At 46.3% G+C, this 20,159-nt stretch overlaps 1 protein-coding gene and 1 pseudogene across 1 annotated transcript in view; both read left to right on the top strand.

Moving 5' to 3' along the window:
• Positions 1 to 2,384: 2,384 nt before the first annotated feature.
• LOC126355617 (testis-specific serine/threonine-protein kinase 1-like) overlaps positions 2,385 to 20,159 on the top strand; it is an 82,972-nt gene continuing 65,197 nt past the window's right edge. The window contains exon 1 of the mRNA XM_050005979.1: positions 2,385 to 2,678. Coding sequence (XP_049861936.1) covers positions 2,385 to 2,678 — 294 coding nt within the window. The remainder of the gene's footprint in view (positions 2,679 to 20,159) is intronic.
• Positions 18,704 to 18,820, top strand: LOC126356588 (5S ribosomal RNA; annotated as a pseudogene).

The following is a 20,159-nucleotide window of genomic DNA, read 5'->3' as shown; positions in this document are numbered from 1 at the left end:
ATTCACCATGCCGGAGACAAAGATCAAGTGTTCGAAGGTACAGGCTCAAGCGGTAAGAAAATATTTGGGTGTAGAGGGCGCTAAATACAAGCGCGTAAGAATTACGCCTTGCTTGTGTTAAGTAACGGCATTTTACATTACAGTAAGAACGAAAATTTCTTCTTCAAGGCTAATAATACAATATGTTTGCAGATATACAGTTCGTATGAAATCTCTAATACATTTGCTGACAAAGTAATAATGCACGTATAATTCGGCGTGCAGAAGATATAATTACAAAGGACCACTGTTATAAATACGTTGCAAAGGAAGAGCAAATATAAGCTAAAACAACGTCACTAAAATAGAAACTTCCGCTTAATACTACGGAAGCTTAAGTGGTAAGGAAATATTGGAATCCATTGGGCCCTATATATACTGAAGCACCAAAGAAACTGGTATAGGTATGCGCTTTGAAATACAGAGATACGTAAACCGGCAGAATACGGCGCTGCGGTCGGCAACGTCCATATATGACAACAAGTGTCTGGCACAATTGTTAGATCGCTTACTGTTGCTACAATGGCAGGTTATCAAGATTTATATGAGTTTGAACGTGGTGTTATAGTCGGCCCACGAGCGATCAGACACAGCATATGAATACCAGGAATCTAGAAAAACATCAAATCTCCGACATCACTGCAGCCGGAAAATACTGCAAGAACGGGACGAACGACGACTGAAGAGAATCGTTAAGCATGACGGAAGTGAAGTTCTTCAGCATATTGCTGCAGATTTCAGTGCCGGGCCATCAGCAAGTGTCAGCGTGCGAACCATTCAACGATGCACTGTCGGTATGGGCTTTCGGAGCCGAAGGCCCACTCGTGTACCCTTGATAACTGCACCACACAAAGCTTTACGCCTCGCCTGAATCCGTCAACACCGTCATTGGACTGTGGATGACTGGAAACATGTTGCCTGGTCGAACGAGTCTCATTTCAAATTGTATCAAGAGGATAGACGTGTACGGGTATGGAGGGAACATCATGAATCCATGGAACCTACATGTCAGAAGGGGACTGTTCAAGCTGGTCAAGGCTCTGTAATCATGTTGGGAGTGCGCTGTTGGAGTGATAAGGGACTCCTGATACATCTAGATACGACTCTGACAGATGACACGTACATAGCCATCCTGTCTGATCACCTGCATCCATTCATGTCCATTGTGCATTCCGACGGACTTTGACAATTTCAGCTGGACAATACGACACCACATACATCTAGAATTGTCACAGAGTGGCTCCAGGAACACTCTTCTGAGTGATGAACACGGCATCAGCCCAGATGCGTTTGTCTACAGCACTCTGAATTACTAGGGCCAACAAAGCGAACCGAGTTTTGCAAGATCTCTGTGAGGAGAGTCCGTGTTGATTTTTTCATTCCATGTAAACACAGCCCATACGATTATGGAACCACCACCGCCTTGCAAAGTGCATTTTGACAACCTTGGTCCACGGCTTCGTGGGATCTACGCCACACTCGAACCCTACCATCAGCTGTTAGCGGCTGAAATCAGGACTTCGTTTCCAGTCCTCTAGTGTCCGACCGATATGGCCACGAGCCGAGGAAAGGTGCTGCAGGGGATGTCGTGCTGTTAGCAAAGGTACTCGCGTCGGTCGTCTGCTGCCACACCCCCATTAAGGTCACATTTCGCCACACTGTCCTATCGGATACGTTCGTCGTATGTCCCACATTGGTTTCTGCAGTTACTTCACGCAGTGTTGCGTGTCTGTTAGCATTCACAACTCTACGCAAACGCCGTTGCTTTCGGCAGGCAGTCGGCCACTGTGTTGTCCGTAGTGAGAGATAATACCTGGAATCTGATATTTTCGGCACACCCTTGACACTGTGGACCTCGGAATATTGAATTCCCTGACGATTTCCGAAATGGAATGTCCCAAGCATCGAACTCCGACTACCACTCCTCGTTTTCAAAGTCTGGTCACTGCCCTCGTGCGGCCATAATCACTTCGTAAACCTTTTGGGGTTCAAAATGGTTCAAATGGCTCTGAGCACTATGGGACTCAACATCTGTGGTCATCAGTCCCCTGGAACTTAGAACTACTTAACCCTAACCTAACCTAAGGACATCACACACATCCGTGGCCGAGTCAGGATTCGATCTTGCGACCGCAGCAGACGCGCGGTTCCGGACTGAGCGCCTTAACCGCGAGACCACCGCGGCCGACAAACCTTTTGGGGCTACAGTCTGTCGCGCACGGTTTCGGCCTCCTTGGAGCTGCAGGTGTCTTGTTCGGTGTGCTTACTGTTGACAGTGAGCCAGCCCGGGACAGTGACGAAGCACGCTCGCTTGTCCGGCAGAGACTGGAGGGGCCACGGACAAAATGGCGCAGTCGGCGGGGCTGGGGCAGTCGCCGAGCGAGATGGCGGTGCTGGCGGAGCGCGGCTACCAGCTGGGCAAGAAGCTGGGCGAGGGCTCGTACGCCAAGGTGTACGTGGCCGAGTACCGGCGCACCGGCAGTGCCGACAGCGCGCAGGTGGTGGAGAAGCTCGCCTGCAAGATCATCAACACAGCCGACGCGCCCAAGGACTTCGTGCGCAAGTTCCTGCCGCGAGAGCTCGACATCATCGCGCGCCTCCACCACCCGCACATCGTGCACATGCACAGCATCTGGCAGGTCAGCCGGCGCGCCTCTTGTCGGTCGCCGCTCTCGCTGGCATCGCCTACAGTACTGACTATGCCCACACGCTTCTCGCTTAGTTGTGCCCTGCGCCTACGATTTCTAGCCCTGAACATAGGTGAGGCGACGGGGTCGAGGAAAGGAGCACTTGCACACGCACTTCAATACGGTACCTACACGCACAGTCTAACACAGACTCATCCAAGAAGTGCGCCGCTGGCGCAAGACAGTCAAGTTCAGCGCCCCATCCGCGCCCGTGTGTCGCTAGTGTCGCCATAGGAGCGAGAGAGAGAGAGAGAGAGAGAGAGAGAAAGAGAGCTGCAGAGCGAGTGAGACCGCACAGCAGTGCTCTGCGCTACACTGATCCAACGTAGTTAAAATATTCTATTTTAGAATTAATTTTATGTAATGGATATAGAGTCTCATTTTTACTGTTAGTAGTTACAAGTAAGCATTTCTTGTCACACTTCGTGCTACAATTTTTTGTATCCCTATTCAGAGTTTAGAAATCGGATCGTTAGTTTGCTGTTTTGCCCGTAATAATTTTAACTGACCAAGTTTCAAAACTTTTTAAAATAGAATTAAGGTTATAAAGCCATTTAATTCTTACAGTCAATATTGTTAAAGAAGATAATTAACATTTTACTCTTTTTTTCTTTTTCGAGGAAAGGATTTTGCCTAGGCTTGGGTACAATATTCCGTGAGACTGCTAACCTCAAAGAATTGGTCAAACTTTTATTGCCAAGGAATGGACGGTTCTTAGTTTTAGCAAGCTTTAAAAGAGAGAAAAAGCACTCACAAATGTACGTGTAACCAAACATTGAGAGAACTTTGGCCGCGTGCTTGCGCAAAAGAGAATATTTCTCTCGTGGAAGACAGCTGTGAAAGTCATCCAAAGTTTTACACACAAGAAAGTGGTCCTTCGGGCGGATATCGCACTGTAGGTCAATCAGTTCTAGCTGAAGCACTTGCGAGACGTCCTCTGCCCGAAGGGAAAACGGGCGAACAAATACACTCCTGGAAAATGAAATAATAACACCATGAATTCATTGTCCCAGGAAGGGGAAACTTTATTGACATATTCCTGGGGTCAGATACATCACATGATGACACTGACAGAACCACAGGCACATAGACACAGGTAACAGAGCATGCACAATGTCGACACTAGTACAGTGTATATCCACCTTTCGCAGCAATGCAGGATCCTATTCTCCCATGGAGACGGTCGTAGAGATGCTGGATGTAGTCCTGTGGAACGGCTTGCCATGCCATTTCCACCTGGCGCCTCAGTTGGACCAGCGTTCGTGCTGGACGTGCAGACCGCGTGAGACGACGCTTCATCCAGTCCCAAACATGCTCAATGGGGGACAGATCCGGAGATCTTGCTGGCCAGGGTAGTTGACTTACACCTTCTAGAGCACGTTGAGTGGCACGGGATACATGCGGACGTGCATTGTCCTGTTGGAACAGCAAGTTCCCTTGCCGGTCTAGGAATGGTAGAACGATGGGTTCGATGACGGTTTGGATGTACCGTGCACTATTCAGTGTCCCCTCGGCGATCACCAGAGGTGTACGGCCAGTGTAGGAGATCACGCCCCACACCATGATGCCGGGTGTTGGCCCTGTGTGCCTCGGTCGTATGCAGTCCTGATTGTGGCGCTCACCTGCACGGCGCCAAACACGCATACGACCATCATTGGCACCAAGGCAGAAGCGACTCTCATCGCTGAAGACACGTCTCCATTTGTCCCTCCATTCACGCCTGTCGCGACACCACTGGAGGCGGGCTGCACGATGTTGGGGAGTGAGCGGAAGACGGCCTAACGGTGTGCGGGACCGTAGCCCAGCTTCATGGAGACGGTTGCGAATGGTCCTCGCCGATACCCCAGGAGCAACAGTGTCCCTAATTTGCTGGGAAGTGGCGGTGCGGTCCCCTACGGCACTGCGTAGGATCCTACGGTCTTGGCGTGCATATGTGCGTCGCTGCGGTCCGGTCCCAGGTCGACGGGCACGTGCACCTTCCGCCGACCACTGGCGACAACATCGATGTACTTGTGGAGATCTCACGCCCCACGTGTTGAGCAATTCGGCGGTACGTCCACCAGGCCTCCCGCTTGCCCACTATACGCCCTCGCTCAAAGTCCGTCAACTGCACATACGGTTCACGTCCACGCTGTCGCGGCATGCTACCAGTGTTAAAGACTGCGATGGAGCTCCGTATGCCACGCCAAACTGGCTGACACTGACGGCGGCGGTGCACAAATGCTGCGCAGCTAGCGCCATTCGACGGCCAACACCGCGGTTCCTGGTGTGTCCGCTGTGCCGTGCGTGTGATCATTGCTTGTACAGCCCTCTCACAGTGTCCGTAGCAAGTATGGTGGGTCTGACACACCGGTGTCAATGTGTTCTTTTTTCCATTTCCAGGAGTGTATATCTATCGGCTGGCGTTCGGGCGGTCCGCAAGGCCAGCTGAGCGGCACGGCTCGGCCACTGCAGCAACATACGAATTCGCCCGGGGCGCTGGCCGCGGGCGATCGCGGGCGCCAGCGCCCCAGGGGCGCAGTTTGGACGAGCCTGGTCTAACGTATCTGTTGCAACACTCGGTCTCTTTTCTGTCACCCTACGGCGATAGCAGAGTACGATATTGGATGAGTGCGAATACTAACGTTTACACAAATGAAATTATCCAATTTCAGAGACTTTACTGGTCGCATACAGATATGATTTTACCTGTGTAAACTAAAGCGGCAAGCTAAAATTTGTACCATGTTCGAGAATCGAGCTTGGGTCTTCTGCTTACTGGGCTGGTAAGTTAGCCACTAAGCCACCCTCGCACAGTGGTTCACACAACTGCACGGATTACCCTGCCACTCGCTGCTTCAGTTGGCCGGTTGGCTGATTTGGGGGGGGGGGGGGGGGGGAGGAGGGGGGAGCAGTGGACCAAACAGTGAGGCACGGAGGTCATTCGTCCGAGCGGAATATGGAAGGATGCGGTAGGAAGTCAGCTCTGCCCTTCTGTAGGAACCATTCTGGCATTTGCCTGACGTGATTTAGAGAAATCACAGGAAACCTAAATCAAGATGGCCAGACACAGGTTTGAACAGTCGTCCTCCTAAAAACGAGCCCAGTGTGCTAACCACTGTGCCACCTCGCACGGTGCTGCCTCATTCTATACACATAAGATCATAATTGTATGAGACTGGTAAAGTCTCTGAAATTGTGTCATTTCATTTCCATAGGTACCTGCACCTGCATTTTAAGCTGGGTCCCCCATTTATATTCGACGCTGAGGTGCTATTCCAGAACATGGAGAGGATCGGGAATTCTGTTCATGTGTAAACAGGGAATTTCAAGTGGAGTGGGGTGGCACTGAGAATTTGGATCAAGGAGTGAGGCCTTCCAGGGTAATCCCTGCAACTACACTGTGTGACCAAAAGTATCCGGACACGGCCAAAATCGTAGGTTTCCCACATTAGTTGCATTGAGCTGCCACATACTGCGAGGTACTCCATATCGGCGACCTCAGGAGTCATTAGACATCGTGACAGAGCAGAATGGGGCGCTCCGCGAAGCTCACTGACTTCGAACGTGGTCAGGTGATTGGATGTCACTTGTGTCATACGTCTGTATACGAGATTTCCACACCCCTACACATCCCTAGCTCCACTGTATCCGATGTGATAGCGAGGTAGAAACGTGAAGGGACAGAAAAGCTCAAAAGCGTACAGGCCAACCTCGTCTGTTGGCTGACAGAGACCGCCGACAGTTGAAGAGTGTCGTAATGTGTAATAGGCAGACATCTATCCAGACCATCACACAGGAATTCCAAACTGCACCAGGATCCACTGCAAGTACTATGACAGGTGGGAGGTGAGGAAACTTGGATTACAAGGTCGAGTGGCTACTCATAAGCCACACCTCACGCTCGTAAGTGCCAATGCCAAACGACGCCTCGCTTGCTGTAAGGAGCGTAAACATTGGACGACTGAACAGTGGAAAAACGTTATGTGGAATGACGAATCACGGTACACAATGTTGCGATCCGGTGTCAGGGTGTGAGTATGGCGAATGCCCGCTTAACGTCATCTGCCAGCGTGTGTAGTGCCAACAGTAAAATTTCTAGGCGATGGTGTTATGGTGTGGCTGTGTTTTTCATGTAGGGGGCTTGCACCCCTTGTTGTTTTGCGTGGCAGTATCACAGCATAACCCTACAGTGAGGTTTTGAGCACCTTCTGGCTTCCCACTGTTGAAGAGCAGATCGGGGATGGAGATTGCATCTTTCAACATGATCGAGCTCCTGTTCATAATGCACAGCCTGTGGTGGAATGGTTACACGACAATAACATCCCTGTAATGGACTGGCCTGCACAGAGTAATGATCTAAATCCCAGAGAACACCTTTTGGATGTTTTGGAACGCCGACTTCGTGCCAGGCCTCACCCACCGACGTCGATACCTCTCCTCAGTGCAGCATTCCGTGAAGAATGGCCTGCCATTCCTCAAGAAAACTTTCAGCACCTAATTGAACGTATGCCTGCGAGAGTGGAAGCTGTTATCAAGGCTAAGGGTGGGCCAACACCATATTGAATCCCAGTGTTACCGGCGGAGGGTGCCAGGCACTTGTAATTAATTTTCGGTGAGGTGTCCGGATACTTTTGATCACATGGCGTATGGGAACTTCTGTGCCAAAGTGGCTTAGTGGCTAACGCACCTGCCTAGTAAGCAGCAGACCTGGGTCCGATACCCGGCTTTGGTACAAATTTTCACTCACCGCTTCAGTCTATATACATAAAATCATATCTGTAAGAGAACAGTAAAGTCTTTGAAATTGTGTTGTTTCATTTGAACAAGTAGATACACCTGGATTTCAGGCTGAATCCCCCTCCTGAGGTCAATATATTTTAGATAAATGGCAGCGCCGGTCATAAAGATTGAAAACCTTTATTTTACAGGTCGATTTCGGTCATTGTGCGATCATCTTTAGTGCAAACTATTCGAACCTTTTAGGCCCATATCAAAATAACATACATTTCCCATGAGGTGTAACATGTATTGTGATGGCTACTTTCAACACATATCTTCATTTTTACTGTATACTAAGCTAAAAACTAAACTCCGTCCGAACAGGCCATGAAGGACCAACGGCACTGACCGGCCGCCGTGTCATCCTCAACCTACTGGCGCCACTGGATACGGATATGGAAGGGCATGTGGTCAGCACACCTCTCTCCCGGCCATATGTCAGTTTCCGAGACCGGAGCAGCTACTTCTCCATCAAGTAGCTCCTCAGTTTGCCTCACGAGGGCTGAGTGCACCCCACTTGCCAGCAGCGCTAGGCAGACCGGATGTTCACCCATCCAAGTGCTAACCCAGCCCGACAGCACTTAACTTCGGTGATCCGACGGGAACCGATGTTACCACTGCGGCAAGGCCGTTGGTGTGTAGTATTAACAGAAAGAAAATTAAATCCTTTGAAATCGCTGACATACTTATATTGTGGCTCCGGGGGCCACCAGAATATCTTCACTTTTACTGCACACTAGAATTCAGAATTACAGAAGAACCTGTCATGTAATCTCAGCAGTTGCTGATTTGACATACAGTTAGCTTGATCCCAGAGCCAATGCAAAATGTTGTGTTACTATGGTATAGGCCTACAAGGTTCGAATAGTTTGCACCGAAAATGGTCACAAAATGACGGAAATCGATCTGTAAAATAAAGGATATAAATCTTTAGGACTGATACTACCATTTGTCCAAAATATATTGACAACAATATGGTTGTGGTGGAAAACATTCCCAATGGAGTTAGACATCAATGCTGAGGTGCTATTCCGTAACACAGAGAGCCTCGGCAATTTTGTTCATTTGGATCGAGGAGGGAAGTGTGCTGGGGTAATCCGTGCAGTTATCTCAACTTCTGTAGGGGCTAATGCACCTGCATAGCAAGCAGCAGGCCCGGATTCAATTCCCAGCCTTGTTACAAATTTTCGCTTACTGCTTCAGTCTATACACATGAAACTAACGTGTATATTGGTTTGGAACATAGTTTTTACACTCGGTTGTGTGTGTAGCGCCATAGAAATCGGCATTAACTAAAAGATTACACCACATTTGTCATTGTTTAGGCCAGCCGTTGTGGCCGAGCGGTTCTAGGCGCTTCAGTCTGAAACTGCGCGACCGCTACAGTCGCAGGTCCGAATCCTGCTTCGGGCATGGATGTGTGTGATGTCCTTAGGTTAGTTAGATTTAAGTAGTACGAAGTTCTAGGGGACTGATGCCCTCAGATGTTAAGTCTCATAGTGCTCAGGGCCATTTGAACCATTTTGGCATTTTTTACCTTCCTAACGAGCCTGGGTGGTAAGAAACGCTACATTACAGGAATGTTAATTTATGATCCTCTCGTAATGTACAAGCATTTGCTGAATAATGGAGTTTTACTTTAATAACAAAAGATTGCTATCAAATAGCAGAAGACACGACCTTTTGCAGAAAGCCGTCGTATATGTACCCAAAAAAACAGAATTTTGTTCGCCTCATTTCAGTCAAATCAGTGAACGAGGAGTTTAGGACACCTATATGGAATGTAAGAACTACATTATTTTACGTACTAAATAATCCACCACAACTGTAGGCGAAAGAAGAATCACACAGACATGATAATAAATAATGGAAAGCAATAAAACTTTCCTAGCGCAGGAGAAACCAGTTCCACAATTGTTGCTCAATCTGAACCACAACCGCAAGAATCTTCAACACATTAACTTTTGAGGCAAAGGTAATTACATTTACACAAATGTTACACTACTGGCCATTAAAATTGCTACACCACGAAGGTGATGTGCTACAGACATGAAATTTAACCGACAGGAAGAACATGCTGTGATATGCAAATGATTAGCGTTTCAGAGCATTCACGCAAGGCTGGCCCCGGTGGCGATACCTACAACGTGCTGACACGAGGAAAGTTTCCAACAGACTTCTCATACACAAACAACAGTTGACCGGCGTTGCCTGGTGAAACGTTGTTGTGATGCCTCGTGTAAGGAGGAAAATTCGCAGCTACACGTTTCCGACTTTGATAAAGGTCGGATTATAGCCTACCACGATTGCGGTTTATCGTATCGCGACATTGCTGCTCGCCTTGGTCGAGATACAATGACTGTTAGCAGAATATGGAATCGGTGGATTCAGGAGGGTAATACGGAACGCCATGCTGGATTCCAACGGCCTCGTATCACTAGCAGTCGAGATAAGAGGCACCTTATCCGCATGTCTATAAAGGATCGTGCAGCCACGTCTCGATCCCTGAGTCAACAGATGGGGACGTTTGCAAGACAACAACCATCCTCACGAACATTTAGACGACGTTTCCAGCAGCATGGACTATCAGCTCGGAGACCATGGCTGCGGTTACCTTGACGCTGCATCACAGACAGGAGCGCCTGCGATGGTGTACTCAACGACGAACCTGGGTGCACGGATGGTAAAACGTCATTTTTTCGAATGAACCCAGGTTCTGTTTACAGCATGATGATGGTCGCATCCGTGTTTGGCGACATCGCGGTGAACGCACATTGAAAGAGTGTTTTCGCCATCGACATACTGGCGTATCACCCAACGTTATGGTATGAGGTGCCATTGATTACACGTCCCGGTCACCTCTTGTTCGCATTGACGGCACTATGAACACTGGACGTTACATTTCATATGTGTTACCACCCGTGGCTCTACCCTTCATTCGATCACTGCGAAACCCTACATTTCAGCAAGATAATACACGAGCGCATGTTGCAGGTCCTGTACGGGCCTTTGTGGACACAGATAATCTTCGACTGCTGGCCTGGGCAGCAGTTTCTCCAGATCTCTCACCAATTTAAAACGTCTGGTCAATGGTGGCCGAGCAACTGGCTCATACAGTACGCCAGTCACTACTCTTGATGAACTGTGGTATCGTGTTGAAGCTGCATGGACAGCTGCACCCGTATGCGCCATTCAAGCTCTGTTTGACTCAATGCCCAGGCATATCAAGGCCGTTATTACGGCCAGAGGTGGTTTTTCTGGGTACTGAATTCTCAGAATCTATGCATTCGAATTGCGTGAAAATGTAATCACATCTCAGTTCTAGTATAATACACTCCTGGAAATTGAAATAAGAACACCGTGAATTCATTGTGCCAGGAAGGGGAAACTTTATTGACACATTCCTGGGGTCAGATACATCACATGATCACACTGACACAACCACAGGCACATAGACACAGGCAACAGAGCATGCACAATGTCGGCACTAGTACAGTGTATATCCACCTTTCGCAGCAATGCAGGCTGCTATTCTCCCATGGAGACGATCGTAGAGATGCTGGATGAAGTCCTGTGGAACGGCTTGCGATGCCATTTCCACCTGGCGCCTCAGTTGGACCAGCGTTCGTGCTTGCCGTGCAGACCGCGTGAGACGACGCTTCATCCAGTCCCAAACATGCTCAATGGGGGACAGATCCGGAGATCTTACTGGCCAGGGTAGTTGACTTACACCTTCTAGAGCACGTTGGGTGGCACGGGATACATGCGGACGTGCATTGTCCTTTTGGAACAACAAGTTCCCTTGCCGGTCTAGGAATGGTAGAACGATGGGTTCGATGACGGTTTGGATGTACCGTGCACTATTCAGTCCTGAGACTGGTTTGATGCAGGTCTCCATGCTACTCTATCCTGTGCAAGCTTCTTCATCTCCCAGTACCTACTGCAACCTACATCCTTCTGAATCTGCTTAGTGTATTCATCTCTTGGTCTCCCTCTACAATTTTTACCCTCCACGCTTCCCTCCAATGCTAAATTTGTGATCCCTTGATGCCTCATAACATGTCCTACCTACAGATCCCTTCTTCTGGTCAAGTTATGCCACATACTTCTCTTCTCCCCAATCCTATTCAATACTTCCTCATTAGTTATGTGATCTACCCATCTAATCTTCAGCATTCTTCTGTAGCACCACATTTCGAAAGCTACTATTCTCTTCTTGTCCAAACTATTTATCGTCCATGTTTCACTTCCATACCTGGCTACACTCTATACAAATACTTTCAGAAACGACTTCCTGACACTTAAATCTATACTCGATGTTAACAAATTTCCCTTCTTCAGAAATGGTTTCCTTGCTATTGCCAGTCTACATTTTATATCCTCTCTACTTCGACCATCATCAGTTATTTTGCTCCCCAAATAGCAAAACTCCTTTACTACTGTAAGTGTTTCATTTCCTAATCTAATTCCCTCAGCATCACCCGACTTAATTCGACTGCATTCCATTATCCTCGTTTTGTTTTTGTTGATGTTCATCTTAAATACTCCTTTCAAGACGCTATCCATTCCATTCAACTGCTCTTCTAAGTCCTTTGCTGTCTCTGACAGAATTACAATGTCATCAGCGAACCTAAAAGTTTTTACTTCGTCTCCATGAATTTTAATACCTACTCCAAATTTTTCTTTTGTTTCCTTTGCTGCTTGCTCAATATACAGATTGAATAACGTCGGAGAGAGGCTACAACCCTGTCTCACTCCTTTCCCAACCACTGCTTCCCTTTCATGCCCCTCGACTTTTATGACTGCCATTTGGTTTCTGTACAAATTGTAAATAGCCTTTCGCTCCCTGTATTTTACCCCTGCCACCTTTAAAATTTGAAAGAGAGTATTCCAGTCAACATTGTCAAAAGCTTTCTCTAAGTCTAGAAATGCTAGAAATGTAGGTTTGCCTTTCCTTAATCTATTTTCTAAGATAAGTCGTAAGGTCAGTATTGCATCATGTGTTCCAGTATCGGCAGTGTAGAGGAGATAAAGGAGAGGAGAGAGGCATAGCCTTCGTACACACATGTGGTGGGATAGATTATACGATACTTGACAATGTTAATAGTAGATAGGTGTCCGTCCCGATAACTGAGAGGTCAGCGTGATGTATTGCTGTCCTTCGGGCCCGGGTTCGATTACCGGCTGGGTCGGGGATTTTCTCCGCTTAGGGACTGAGTGTTGTGTTGTCTTCATCATCATTTCATCCCCATCCGGCGCTCAGGTCGCCCAATGTGGCGTCGAATGCAGTAAGACCTGCACCAAGGCGGCCGGACCTGCCCCATAAGGCCAATGATGCCAAACGCTCATTTCCACTTTCCGTAGTAGATAGGAAGTATGAAATAAGGTGGACATATTTAACTGAAAGTACGTACATCTATAGTTTGAATAGGAGACCAGACTTCATGCTATACATGGTCGTACGCTTTCCCTAGGTCGGGGAGTATAAAATTAGCACGTTTGTGATTGTGCAGCTGGTGAGGTAGGAGATGAGCTAGGTACACGAGCTGGACATCCGGGGATAAGTTGGAACGGAAACCACACTGGTTGACAGGAAGGAGGTGATGTCGGTTCCAGGTGCTGATGGATGCATCCGAAAAGGATGGATTCGAAGTCCTTGCTAAACAATGAGCGGAGGCAAATGGGAGGATAAGAGGAAATAACAGTAGGCTTGAGAAAACGTAGGATTTTGGTGGTTTTCCACTTTTAGCGATAGTAGCCTGTGAAGAGGAGAGTATTATAAATGTTGCATGGGTGACAAGAAAGAACAGGCCGCATTCTTTGACTTTTCGATAGGTCGCAACCCGGTGAACTGTTGCGGTTTTTTTTTTTTTTTTTTTTTTTTTTTTTTTTTTTTTTTTTTTTTTTTTTTTTTTAAAGCGCTTGCGTTAACTCGTGAACTGTGATTGATGTATCGTGGTGTGCTCACGGGAGCTACACTTAACGGCAATGTGTGGCCACAATATTAGCGCAATGTGGTTGCGGTACACAGATATATTGCTGTATCGACAGGCAATATTGCTCACGGATAAGCCTGTTGCAAGTAGCTGCCCGAGGTCTTGTCGGCGTCTATCCACCAAGGGTGGAGAATATTTCGCACTGCCGGGTAATATCTGCTTCTGACCTTATATGTGAGAATCTCCCTCGCACTCTCAGCCCTCCTTCTTCGTTGTCACGTCCACAGCGCTGCTGTACTCAGTCGAGAAATGTGAGTAATGAAACAATTTTACTCCGCTTCATTTCTAAAAATGGGTCGCATATCTAGAGGCACTCAGTTTGTTTGTGTTTTCAAAGCTGTAGAAATGGGCATAAGAGGCAATCATTAATTTCGTAAATGGGATGCATACGTCTACGACCAGAACTGTGGAGGGCAGAAAGTAATATACGGAAGGGAGAGAAGAGCTGTCATTAGTTCAAAATGGCTCTGATCACTATGAGTCTTAAATTCTAAGGTCATCAGTCCCCTAGACTTAGAACTACTTAAACCTAACTATCCTAAGGACATCACACACATCCATGCCCGAGGCAGGATTCTAACCTGCGACCGTAGCAGTCGTGCTGTTCCGGACTGAAGCGCCTAGAATCGCTCAGCCACCGCGGCCGGCTTGAAGAACATTCTGGACAATTCGACCGAATTATTTGGCCACCCATATGACACGACAATGGACAGAATCGAGAGATCACTTCGTGTACAAAATCCTGCACCGGAAATACTTCTGCAATTACGGGCGACTATAAAGACAGGATAGCTCACTATTTCTGCTGGGGATAACCAACGAAAGTGTTGCGTCCATGTACATTGGGTTGCTGCACTACGCCAGGTAAAAGGAGCTCTGACACGATAGGAGGAAGTATGACATAGCTTTTGTGACCTCAGTATGTGTACAAAGATTGAAATCTGAAACAGAACGTTCTTCCTACTATCGTAGTAGATCAGTAGTAATGAGGTATAACTTTGTTGTACATATGTAGATGCTTAATACTTCTAAACGTTTGTGACGCTGCATTACATGTATTCCCGTGTTCGTCAGCAGCAACTTTTTAAGTGTTTCATTTTTTTGTTGTCTGTTTATACACTATTTTTCACTTCCCATAAATCTGTTCGTACGTGTAATCCATGAAATTCATAATTGTATCGCAGTACCGGTGAGGACAAAAATTTGATTTTCCTTTCAGGCAAACTAAATTAATGAAAGGTGTTCGTATTAGCTACCTTTCAAGAAAAAATTAATTGTAATGATTAACTTTGCTTCACTTGGTCCAGCAGATTGATTTTCTGCTATTTGCTTATAATCTAATAATTCCGGAAAGAACGATTTTTATATCGTATCAGCATCCTATGGTAGTTTTACCCATAAGAAACCACAGTTTGCTCTGAGAGTTATGAATGAATGGTTATTTTAGAGTGTATGTGCGATCGTAGAATGAGTATAGCTTTCTTGGTTCTCGTTGCAAAAGCCAGTGGCAACATCTGTAAAATTTTTAGCTTCGAAATTTGGCTTGTGGCGTGCCAAGACCGGAGACTAGAGTTCGCCCCGCTATTTTTAAAAATTCGTCCTTTGATTGGCTAGTCAGACCTACATGCGAACTGTAGGATTTTCCACGGCCTTTTGTTCGAATTTTTGTTCGGCAAACTGGTGGGAGGCTGATTAATGAGCGCTGGAATTTTCGGCATACATCCAATTGGGGAAAGCGTTTGGCGCTACGGGATCATTATTCGTGACGTTTGCCTGGCAGCCACTCATACTCAGGTTGGGTGCACCAGGGTACAGCGTCTGGCAAGTTTTAGAAACTTTTTCGTAACAGTAAGTCGTTGTTGACGGTGTGGTAGGTAACACACGCTGCACTTAAGCGCATTTAGAAAAAAACGTTTAGGTTGGAATCCTGTTAATCGTTTAGCTCCGATATGTAGATGATCCTTGCTGTGCTCGAATACAGTTATCAAGTGAGTTATATAGCTAAGTTTCGCGTGCGTCAATTTTGTCGATTTTCAACTTCGTTTTTGGAAGAGTGACTTGTTTCACTTTCGGCAGGATTTCTCCATTGTGCTTTCTTGAGCAGAATGAATGGCTACAAGCCAGGTTTGACAACAACCGCCCGCAGTTCGTAGGAATTACCGGTGAATTTCTCTTCTAGTGTCGATCTTCCACTGCTGTAGCGAGAGCTAGAGTTTTTGATGCGTTGACAAGAGCAACTGTGTCCTACCTTTCTAATGGCACGATAATTTGGTGACATAATAATGCCCATAGAATTTGCTAAGAAATCAAACTTCATAAGGACCCATAATATTAACTGGTTGCTAAAACTCAAGGAGAGTGTACCTCGCGTGAATAAATCATCTTTTTTCATTGAGTTTTGTTCTCTAGCATTTTCGCCTACGTGCATCGCACCACTCCCTCCTAACTCCTGTGATCAATGTGATTAGTGAGAATAGCTCTCCTGCTTGAAAAACGTCTGCCGGCCGCGGTGGTCTCGCTGTTCTAGGCGCGCAGTCCGGAACCGTGCGACTGCTACGGTCGCACGTTCGAATCCTGCCTCGGGCATGGATGTGTGTGATGTCCTTAGGTTAGTTAGGTTTAAGTAGTTCTAAGTTCTAGGGGACTAATGACCACAGCAGTTGAGTCCCATAGTGCTCAGAGCCATTTGAACCATTTTTTTGAAAAACGTCTTTTAAAATTATCAGTGTAATTCCTTTCCTGATAGTCATACTGAAGTCGTTTACTCAGAACCTGTTTCGCCTTTTACATAAATTCTGATGTCAAATCTCATTATATTCTCTTACGGATTTAACACGACATTGCACTCGGTGAAATTTACGAAAAGAGAGGCACTGCCTGCTCTTGATTTGAAACACGATAGCCCCAAGCAGCCCATTAGATATGATGAAATGTGTGTCCAGTATTTGGAAAAACGCTATGGTGCAGAATTAGGGTTATACACCGAAGAGCCAAAGAAATTGGTAGACCTGCCTAATATCGTGTAGGACCCCCGCGAGCACGCAGAAGCAGCGCAACCGACGTAGCATGGTCTCGATTAATGTGTAAAGTAGTGCTGGAGGGAATTGACAGCAAGAATCCTACAGGGCTGTCCATAAATACGTAAGAGTACGAGGAGGTGGAGATCTTTTCTAAACAGCACGTTGCAAGGCATCCCAGATATATTCAAAGTGACTCATGTCTGGGGAGTATGGTGGGCAGCGGAAGTGTTTAAACTCAGAAGAGTGTTTCTGGAGCCACACTGTAGAAACTCTGGGCGTGTTGGTGTCACATTGTCCTGCTGGAATTGCCCAAATTATTCGGAACGCACAGTGGACATGAATGGATGCAGGTGATCAGCACGATACTAACGTACCTGTCACCTGTCAGAGTCGTATGTAGAAGTATCAGGGGTTCCTATATCACTACAACTGTACACACCATTACATAGACTTCAGCTTGAAGAGTCTCTGCTCACATGCAACGTCCATGGACTCATGAGGTTGTCTCCATACCAGTACACGTCCATCCAATCGATTCGATTTGAAACGAGACTCTTCCGACCAGGCAACATTTTTCAGTCATCAACAGTCCAGTGTCGGTCCTTACGGTCCCAGGCGAGGCGTAAAACTATGTGTCGTACAGTGTAGAAGCGTACACGAGTGAGCCTTCGATTTCGAATGGCCATGTCGATGATGTTTCGTTGAATGGTTCGCACGCTAACACTTGTTGATCGCCGAGCATTGAAATCTGCAGCAGTTTGCGGGAGGGTTGTATTTGTGTCACGTTGAACGATTCTCTTCAGTCGTCCCGTTCTCGCAGGATCTCTTTCCGGCCGCAGCGATGTCGTAGATTTGATGTTTTACCAGGTTCCTGATATTCACGGTTCACTTGTGAAATGGTCGTACGCAAAAATCCTCACTTCATAGCTACCTCGGAGATGCTGTTTCCCATCGCTCGTGCGCCGACTGTAACATCACGTTCAAACTGGCAGCGGCAGCAACCGATTTAACAACTGCGTCAGATACTTGTTGTTGTCTTAGATAGGTGTTGCCGACTGCAGCGCCGTATTCTACCTGTTTACATATGTTAGTATTCGAATAAGCATGCCTATACCAGTTTCTTTGGCCCTTCAGTGTGTCTAATTAAAAGAAAAACGGGCATCTTTTATGACTTCGTCGATTCCTTCCAGAAGAGTGTCGCGAACACCTAATGTGAAGACACATCGATGAGAAGCAGGCCTACAGTTCGAAGAGATACATCAAACTTTTGTGTCAATCGCCAGTGACCAAAACTAAAGGAGATTGCCAGTTTGGTTGTAAATGGTGTAGAGTCTGTTATCGGTCTTACGCACTGATTTCGAACAATACATTCAAACTCGTGTTTTAACATTCTGGGAGTGATAATCTGTCCAGCATCAGTTCACGAATCAAAGTTCCGGAAACAATTGTCTTAAAAAGGAACGCATTCACTACGCTCAATTTCTGTTTTCCACGCTAACTTTTTCCTTTTGGAACGCAAATGCAGGCGAGTCTGATTCACTTCCAGTAGCTCGCTTTCGTCTATTTAGCTGCCCTTGTAAACATACCCCGGCCTGGAATATTTTACCGGAAATATCGCCCGACAGCTGCTCTAATAACGCCTGAAATATAGCAGCAGTTCATGCGGTCGGAAATGTTAGCTTTAATGCAATTAAAACACAAATATTGCTTACCCAATTAGCTTTACTTTCCATCCACTCCACGCTACAATGACCTAAGAACAGATCAACTACTGGCGTCCTTAGACTCCAGTTAGGCTGCCTCCAGGTCACTGACCGGCTCACGCCGCCTGTGCACAGAGGCGGGATTTGTCTGTGCCGGCTGCAAATTAAAATTCACCTACCTCAGAACGGCGTCTGCTCGATGTCGCTCCACTCGACAACGTATGTTCTTACAAGATGGTGTAAAAGCAGCGTTGATAAAAAACACCACCTAATATCTACAGTTACTGAGGCCGCGCAACTCTAGTTAGTAAATAAAGCTCTGTGGAAAATCTTTTATTCAATTTTATCGGGCAGTAAGAAGATAGATATGCTTCTGGAAAGTAATGTCCGAAATTTCCACACAATAATGTTTATTTTGTCCTTGATAGCCACAGAAATGGTACTATTCAGTCCACATTTAAACTATTGGCTATTTTCTTACAGTTCACAATTCATACGCCAACGGCCTTGTCACAGTGTTAACACCGGTTCCCGTCAGATCACCGAAGTTAAGCGCTGTCGGGCTGGGCTAGCACTTGATGGGTGACCATCCGGTCTGCCGAGCGCTGTTGGCAAGCGGGATGCATTCAGTCCTTGTGAGGCAAACTGAGGAGCTACTTGATTGAGAAGTAACGGTCCCGATCTCGGAAACTGACATACGGCCGGGAGAGCGGTGTGCTGACTACACGCCCGTCCATATCCGCATCCAATGACGCCTGTGGGCTTAGGATGACACGGCGGCCGGTCGGTACCGTTGAGCCTTCATGGACTGTTCGGAATGAGTTTAGTTTTAGTTTAGTTCACAATTCATACACACATTTCACTCGCACAGCTTCCAGAAATCTGTCCAAACTCGACCCTAATTAAACAACGTTTCCAGAGTCATTAATTTCACTAATAATTTGCGTTATTACATTCGGTCCTTCTAGTGGATTTCTAAAAAAGAAACTGCTCGCCAAATATGCTCAGTGGTTGAATACTGAAACATGCAACGCGGATACTATGAAGGCCAAATTTTCACTCTTGAATATCTTTCCAACTAAACAATTCTAAAACTTGCAAACTTCACAAAACTGTCCGTAACTACATCAGCGTTAGTCACAACACGTATCAAACGCGAGGAACTCAATATTCCTTCATTTTACACATAATGAGAAACATCACCTTCAACATTTCCTTCCGCGACCGAAGCTGCCGAGCGACTCCCTTCTCGCAACCTCGCTCCCAGTATAACTACCAGGTAATGAGCGGGAACCGTCTCAATTCTAATTGGCTGGTCATAATCGCTGCCAATCAGAATGCTCGTTCATGATAATCCTCACGCCATAACTGGCCTGCACCAGTCCTTATACACAGACACATTTGTGCCAATCTGACATGCAAATATTAAAGTAATGTTTAATAAACGAAAACGGAAAGACAACAATTCTGAAAATATTCTTTACATAGAGACTTCATTCCAGCTAACTTTCTGGCTGCTCTAATACAATAGCAATTACACCTAGACATATGTCAGCAGCAGAGTGGGGTAAATTCCCTTGGATCATTTTACCACAACAGGCTTGTGTAACTCTTGCCAGTTACTTAAAACAGTATATAATGCGAAATTTAAATCTGGTTCCCACATACACATTCTCATTTACTCAGATTTATTCCCACAACAATAATAGACACAAATAATAATTTTGTCTGATTTTTATACTACGAAAACGAAAAGTAATTAAAATTATAATGTGAGAATCTCAGTTAATTAATTCTGCACACTGAGAGTTCTTATTATGTTTTTTTTTTTAATGATACCAAAAGATAAACTGTTACATTTCGTAACTGAATTTAGTTCCCTAAGTGTTGGTTTTTGACTTTTTACTATTTTTTTCTAGCTCTGAAACTATGATAGGTACAATGTTGAAATTT

The sequence above is a fragment of the Schistocerca gregaria genome, chromosome 3, assembly GCF_023897955.1.
Source record: "Schistocerca gregaria isolate iqSchGreg1 chromosome 3, iqSchGreg1.2, whole genome shotgun sequence".
Lineage (NCBI taxonomy): Eukaryota > Metazoa > Arthropoda > Insecta > Orthoptera > Acrididae > Schistocerca > Schistocerca gregaria.
Note: the sequence above shows the minus strand (reverse complement) of the source record. Positions and strands in the feature narration are given on the sequence as shown.